At 32.1% G+C, this 7,985-nt stretch overlaps 1 protein-coding gene across 2 annotated transcripts in view; it reads right to left on the bottom strand.

The window, feature by feature from the left end:
* Window positions 1–880: 880 nt before the first annotated feature.
* Window positions 881–7,985, bottom strand: part of PNPT1 (polyribonucleotide nucleotidyltransferase 1) — a 46,176-nt gene continuing 39,071 nt past the window's right edge. For both annotated transcript variants that reach the window (XM_081264733.1, XM_081264734.1), the window contains exons 24-28: window positions 7,637–7,743; window positions 7,490–7,545; window positions 6,422–6,500; window positions 3,594–3,641; window positions 881–2,288 (exon numbers count right to left, since the gene is read on the bottom strand). In XM_081264733.1, coding sequence (XP_081120859.1) covers window positions 2,130–2,288; window positions 3,594–3,641; window positions 6,422–6,500; window positions 7,490–7,545; window positions 7,637–7,743 — 449 coding nt within the window. In that variant the 3' untranslated portion in view covers window positions 881–2,129. The remainder of the gene's footprint in view (window positions 2,289–3,593; window positions 3,642–6,421; window positions 6,501–7,489; window positions 7,546–7,636; window positions 7,744–7,985) is intronic.

Here is a 7,985-nt window from a genome sequence, read left to right as displayed (position 1 = left end):
GATCTTCCTGCCTCAGTCCTCCCAAGGCCTTAGGATTATAGGTGTGCACCACTGTGTCTGGCTGTTCTATCTTTTAAACTTACAATACCAACTGAAAATGAAGTTGCTAAAGCCTCTATCTGAAATTCTTTCCCAAAAAGCTGCATATGTCTCTCCTTTACTTTATTTGGATCTCTGTTCCAATGTTATCTACTCAGAGAAACTGTTCAGGATCATTTTATCTAAAATAGTAACTTCTTATTACTCTACCCACTTACACAATTGTTTTCTTTAAGGCCTCTATCACTACTTCACATATTGTGTATTTATTTTCTGTCAGTTTCCAGCCACTAGAATGTTAGCACTGGAACTTTAGCTGCTTTGCTAACTGACACACCCACTGCACAAAATATAGTGCCTGGCACATAAGTGTTGAATAAATGAATGCTATGCTTGGCTGAACTGAACTAGGAAATAGGCTGATATTCATATTTCTTAGATTTAGAAATTTAACATATTCTGGAAGAAAAGAAAAAATGGTTGCACAAAAATTGTAAAAAAAACAGTAATTTATGGAGTGCATATCAACAAAATTCATAGAGGCCGGCATAAGGATGGGCACTCAATTTGAGAAAACTTCATTGGAAAGTAAGAACTGGTTTCATTTTTCTAAATTTTAGCAGTTAAGTGCTCCACTAAAAAAGAAAACAGAACACTTAAGAAAAATAGAAATTATAATTCTGAATTTCTACCATTAAAGATTATCTTAAAAAGCAAAATGAGAGTAAAAATATTCTTGTCACTATTACCAAAAACAGCCGATCAAATATAGAAGGCAAATTTTAATCTTTCTCAATTAATCTTTGCTATTTCAGAAAGAATATCAAAATTACTTAACATGTTATTTTAAACATAGTGGATATATAATCAGTGTTTATTGACTTAAATACACATATCTTATAAATCTTTGCTTTGGCTAGCTAAATTTTATGAACTAGTTAACCTTGAGTTATAAATTTATTTTTTATAATATTATAAAAGATACATTCTAAATGACTCCTATGTACCATTTACTTTTTTTCTGAAATTATAATGCTTTAAGTGATGGGAATGAACAATAATTACATCAATAACCGCCATATCTGATTATTTTAAATTACTATTTATTAACTGAAAATCATGATTCTACCAGCTTTTATGTCAAGAATATCCATGTTGGCAAAATACACACTAATAAATGATCTAGTTCTATTTGACAAGTATTCTGTTTGGTTAAATTTGAAAAATTTATTCCCTCATTCTACTGAAAGTCCCATTTCTAAGATTACTCCACTATGTTTATATTTTTGGGACAAATTTGAAAAATATCATATCATTAAAAATGGGTCAAATTTAGCTCCTTTCCACTTCTTGTTATATGTTTTCACATTTCTTTCTTTTTTCTTTTTTTTTTTGGTACTGGGGATTGAACCACTGAGCTACATCCCCATCCCTAAACTCCTTCATATATCTAGTAATTACTTGGAAAAAAAAGGTCCTGCTTATTTCCAACAAAATAGAAAGTTCCAGTTTGTGAAATAGTTGTAGGCAAGAAAAGCTGTTAGGCAAAAAGGTAAGCCATAATATGACTAAGGGAAAACTTTACTATATATAAAGAAGAATAATAACATATATAGGCAGAGATCCATAATGATAGCATAGTGATCTATTATTTCTAAGCTTTTCAGGTATTTCATAATAATAGGAACAAAAGGGTAATCTTCCCTAAAATGTATATAAATGGTTTGCCATTAATTAATTAATTGAATCCAGCAATATATACCACTGATCTACACCAGCTCTTTTTGAGACAGGGTATTGCTAAATTCCTAGTCTGGCCTCAAACTTATGGTCCTCCTGCCTAAGCCTCCCAGGTCACTGGGATTATAGGCATGTGCCACTGCACCCTGCATGGTTTACTTTTAGTAATAAATATTTATTGGTTTATATTATAAATAAAAACATGTTATTCTTGTAATAAAAAAATGGCACATGTGAGCATTTTAATACAAATGATTAGAATATATTTATACTATATATAAGTCTACACATTAGAATACTAAAATTTTGCTCTATATAATATCACCCTAGAATTCTTTAAAAAAAAAAAATCACTGGGAAGAATTAGATGATGTTTGTGAAATAGGTTCTCCCATTACAATACTGCTTCTGTCATTTAGAGTTTTGACAACATTTGTAGCTGGAGACTGAAGCACTTTACGAGAAAGCCTCATTCTTCCATCAGCTGGATCACGACCGAAGTATTTCACCTGTGTTAAAAAAATTTACTTTTTAAAAATTTATAGCACATTGATTGACCTTCAAAATTAAACACATATGATCTAAATAAGGCAATTATTAATGTTTTTACTTATTCACTGAAAGCATAGCTCAGTGTTATGAAGAGGTATATGCTCAATAAATACAACTTGGTTAGGTAATTATTATAAAAAAGGAAAGAAGGCATTTAGTTGTCTGATTATAACCTTCTGTTAAATCATCTGTCCCTTTTTAGTGTCTCTGAGTCTCCATCCTAGAAGACTAGTCAAAGCCACAGTGATTCTTGACAAGGCTTTCTGTACCTATTTGTGCTACAAACTATACTAGGTCATACTCAGATTTTCATTACTGCTCAGGAAACTATCACACTGGAGTTTACTTGGCTTCATTGTGGAAAATGGAAGTTAGGGGGGAATGTAGAAATTTTAAAGTCCATCCTGATGTAAAAAAAAAAAACAAAAACTTTAAATAGAGATATGTTGTAGTTCTCCTTCTTTCCTTAGAGGCTCCATGAACAAAGGGATTATGGATCAGGAATAAACTAGTGGCCTTAGTTACTCAGGTCATAGGTATTAGGTATAACTGGAACACAATGTGGTGCAGCCAAAAAACCCAGACTAGCAATGACTTCTTTCATCTACTAAAAGGACTAAAAAAAAAAAAGTCAATTTTACTATCAGCATTGTAGACTTGAACAACATAGCTCTTATCAAGCTCAAAGTGGTGGAGAAACAGAGTCTCAACTCCTCAAAAATCACAGTTAAGGTTTCCAATAAGGTAAATGATGAGATTTTTATGTCTCTCCCCAAAACACTGAGCCTGCATAACCAATATGCTCATGCTCTCTCTTTTTGGTACTCGGGATTGAACCCAGGAGCACTTTATCACTAAGCTATATCCACCATTCAGAGTCCTTTTTTTTTTTTTTTTTTTAAATTTTGAGACAGGGTCTCATTAAGTTGTTGAGGGTCTCTTTGATCTTGTAATCCTCCTGCCTCAGTCTCCTAAATTGCTGGGATTACAGGTGTGTACTACCACACCAAGTTTCATGTATTTTTTAAAAGCTCTAAAGATAGCTGTTTTAGCTTAGCTGTAAGTTTCTTGAGGGTAAAAACTGTGTCCTAAATCCTTAATGAATCTATATAAAGCAACCCTGAGGTTAAAAAACAAGACTACATATAAATAATATACATCATAGATGTTAATTCTACTCTTTCAACTTACTTCTTGAAAATGATAATTAAAACTTCAAGTATAATTTAGAACTTTAAGGCTAAAAGTTTGAACACAGGTACCTGAATTTCTTGGCCAACTTCTAATCCTAGGGCAGTGGGATGTTTAATCTGAAAAAAAGAAACAAAACCAAAAACACCATGTTATAATACATTTTTTTTTCCTCAAGTGGACAAAAGCTTTATTGTTTTCTCTGATTATATAATCTGTTAGTTGGGAATGGTGATGCACACTTACAAATTCAGCTATGTGGGAGAATGAGACAGGAGGATGCAAATTGAGATTGTGTTTCAAAAATAAAAAGGCTAGAGATGTAGCTGAATGATATAACACTTGGCTACATATGTGAGACCTTGGTTCAATCCCCAGTATTCTGCCTCTGCCCCCCAAATCTGTAATCCCCAGTACTCTGCCTTCACCCCCTAAATTTATTAATTAAAGTAACATAGTGGTACTGAGAAGAAATTAAAAATCACCCAAAATCCTTCTACCTGCAGATAACTACTGCTAACATTCCAACGAGTATCCCTTCAAATGTCTACTGTATTGCTTTTATAAAAATGGGCCTTTTTTTTCATTCAATAATATGTTAAGAATGCCTTTTCATATCAATAAATGAAGCATTACAGAGGAGTATCCAAACTATATAATTTATTTAATCAATCCCTTAAAGATAGTCATTTAATTTCTTATAAATTCCCAACATCACAAATATTAATTACTGATAGATTTAGGTGAAAGGTATATGAGTGCTGAGTGTATTATTCTTTCAACTTTGCAGCAGGTTTAAACTTTTTTGAAATAAAAAGTTGAGACAGGTGTGGTGGGGCATGCCTGTAAACCCAGCAACTTGGGTGGCTGAGGCAGGAGGATTGCAAGTTCAAAGCCAGCCTCAGCAACTTAGCAAGACCTTGTCTTAAAGTAAAAAAATTAAAAAAGGACTGAGAATGTAGCTCAGTGGTTAAGCTACCCTGGGTTCAATTCCTAGTACCAAAAAAAAAAAAAAAAAAAAAAAAAAAAAATTGAGGAAAACCCCCAAAGTTTTAGTGTTGCACTGATCATTTAGTTATCTACTCTAATTATCTTCTGAGAATAAAGTCCTATATATGGAACTTGTGGGATCAGAGACATTTACCAAACACTCCCCAAAGTGTGTCACAAAATTGTCCCTTAATAACGGTCTAGAGAATATCCTTCTTTTCTCTTACCCACACTAGAAATTTCCAACTATTTGAAAGTTAAAAATATATTGATTTTATTGAATTTTAAAGAATTATTATTGATATAGAATACTATGATTGGTTTGAGAAAGGGGGAAAAAAAAGCTTGGGGTTAGGGCTATAGATCAGTAGTCAGAATACATGCTTGGCATGTAGGAGTCCCTGGGTTCAATCCCTAGCACCAAAAAAAATAAAATAAAATAAAATAAAATAAACAAAGCACCAAATGAAAATCAAAAAGCCTGCCCATATTCTTTGCTCATTTTTCTACTGATATTCATTTTTAAATGATCTATAAAACCTGTGTATATTCAGCCCGTCCTATGTTACAAGCACATTCCCATAGGTTGCTGTTTGTCTTTCATTATTGTGATTTTTGCCATACAATTAAATTAAAAAATTGCAGTTAAATTCTTATCAATTTATTTACATTTTTACCTTTGATACGATGAGAAAGGGTTCCTCAGCACAAATATCAAAACATTCTTACTTTCTTCTAGAGTCTCCCTCCTCCAAAATTTTATTTCTTATTCCTACCATCTCTTTAGAAAATTTAGCTGTTTAATTTAGATGGAATTTTGGTATAAAAATGACTGAAGATCCTACTATGATAACCAATTATATACAGTGAAAATTGAATAATTTGTATTTCTTTCTTCTTCTTCTTTTTTTTTTTTTTTGTACTGGGGATTGAACCCAGGGTTAACTGAACTCAGGGTTAACCACTGAGTTACATTCCCAGTCCTTCTCATTTTTTAAAATTTGAGACAGGGTCCCACTAAGTTGCTGAGGCTGGCCTTGAACTTATGATCCTCCTTGAGACCTTGAGAGTTGCTGAGATTATAGATGTGTACTGTTGCACCCAGCAATTTTTATTTCTTCATTTAGTAAAAATGCAACTTTAAGCATGTATTATGGACCTATGTATATAACTGGTTTTATTTTTTGGTCTCTCTCTCTCTCTCTCTCTTTTTGTATAGATTCTCTAATCCTGGGCCAATAATATTTTCTTTTATTCTCTGGAGCTTTATATTTTAATATATGGTAAAATGGACACTCACTCTTATTATTCTCTGACCCCTGTATTTTCATTGAGTAGTCTTAGTCTGCCAGATGTCTGAATTATAATTAAAATTAATGAATTTAAAACATTTTAAGAATTAGATTCCCATCACTGGTTGGTCAGTAGAAAATTGAGAAATCATAGTTACATGTAGATATTTTCAGTCACTGCTATGTGCTAGTTCTAGATGTTGTTCAACCTTAAAATGCTTAGGAGAAACATAAACATCTGTGATAAACAATGTAAAATCTTTTGTCAGCAGTATCTCTGCCATTTTTGTTTTCTGTACTTAAACTAGCAATCAATAAAGTGTACAATTCTCACCAATCCAAGTAATTTATTTTTTTGGTCCAGGAATTGAACCAGGGACACTTAATCACCGAGCCACAACCCCAGCCCTTTTATTTTTAAACTTTGAGTCAGAGTCTCGCTAAATTGCTAAGGGCCTCGCTATTTAGATGAGACTGGCTTTGAACTTGTGATCATCCTGCCTCAGCCTCTCCCACCACTGGAATTATAGGTGTGCACCACCAAATACCCAACTGATCCAAGTAATTTCTACATGGTTATATTCAGGCAATAAAAATAATCCAATCTGTATTTTTACCTTTCGTTGATCAAGTTGTGTGTTATGAAGAAGCACAGCAGTCATATTTGGATATAGTTTTACCATTACTCCAGTGTCTCTACAAGAAGGGAATAAGCCTGGTTAAAACAATAAGTGTATCTACTGACAAAACTTATTATAAAAGTTATGATTACCTAAAACAGGTATTTTTCAGCTGAAAATATACTAATACTTGTCATCAAAAGAAAAAAGCTTTTAGTATATTTACCTATATCTCTTTTTGTAACTTCCAAATTTTTTTGAAATGACATTAAATATTTTAAAATAGTATAGAATATTAACCTATTAGAAGTGATTTAAGAAAGGGGTTACATAAAATAGAAAAATTATTTAATTAATAAAGCTCTCTTTCTTTGCTTTAATCTATTAAGCTAAGCCATCCTATTTCTTATTTTTATCTGCAATATTAAACAAATTATCCCACTGCCTTTATTCATATTAAATAGTTTTAAACATTCCTGCTACCTTGGTAATTTCTTTAAAAAAAATGGAACTCTGAAATTATTTTAGCTAGTTAAAAATGCTTTTGAAGTTAAAATTGGCTTTTAAAAATGTATATATTAAACATTAAGTAGTACTATCTTTAACTGCTGGTTAGCCAACTGCTGGGTATGGTAACTGCATGCCTGTAATTCCAGCTCCTTCAGAGGGTGTGGCAGGAGCATCACAAGTTGAAGGCCAACCTGGGAAAGTTAGTAAGAACCTGTCTCAAAAAAAGAAAAACATTTTTTTTTTTTTTTTAAACAGGCCAACAACAACAAAAAGAAAATATTGATTTTTGTGTTTTGGGCCTATTTATTGTTACTGGAAAAATTAAAATGGTAGAAAATTTGGCTAAAGAAAAAAACTCAGAAGAACCTATCACTTGAAAATCTACAAACTGGCATAGAAAATAAAATACAGTACAATTTTAAAAATATTAATGATTATATGGCAATTGACATATAATCCAAACACTTTATATTTTCAAAGTAAATAAAGCAAATGTGAAGTTAACCTGGACTTGAAATCTTTTAAAACCCAGTGTAGTGTATTAGTTGGTAGTACCTGATTTCAGTTATTGTGGCAGTATAAACTGCTCCAAACTCTAATTGTTGTTCTTGCTGTGAATTAAAAAAAAAAAAAAAGCCATAAGATTCACAAAGAAAACAAACAAAAAGAAGATAAAGTAATTAGTATAAGATCTATACTTACATCATCTTTGCAGATTTCACTAATGAATTCTTTTGCTTCATGCATTGCACTGGGTGTTGGTGCAAATACAGAAAATGTTTCTTCATCCAACTGATTAATAGTTACACCTTTTAAAAAGATAGTTTAGTTCCCAGCATCAAAAAAAAAAAAAAAAAAAAAATCATGGAGACTAGTCTGAAAGTCAATAGGAGAGCAAAGAGGGGCAGCTGGGCAGGTTTATTCAGTGTAATCATTGGTTTGGGAAGGGATCAATTCACCAACAAGTATATACTGCACACCTGCTATGTATCTGGCATTATATTAGGTCCTGGGGATAAAATAGAGAACTAATGTCCTATCATATCAGGGC

Source organism: Spermophilus citellus, assembly GCF_964194105.1.
Source record: "Spermophilus citellus genome assembly, chromosome: 13".
Classification (NCBI taxonomy): domain Eukaryota; kingdom Metazoa; phylum Chordata; class Mammalia; order Rodentia; family Sciuridae; genus Spermophilus; species Spermophilus citellus.
This window is presented reverse-complemented; position numbering and strand designations above follow the sequence as displayed.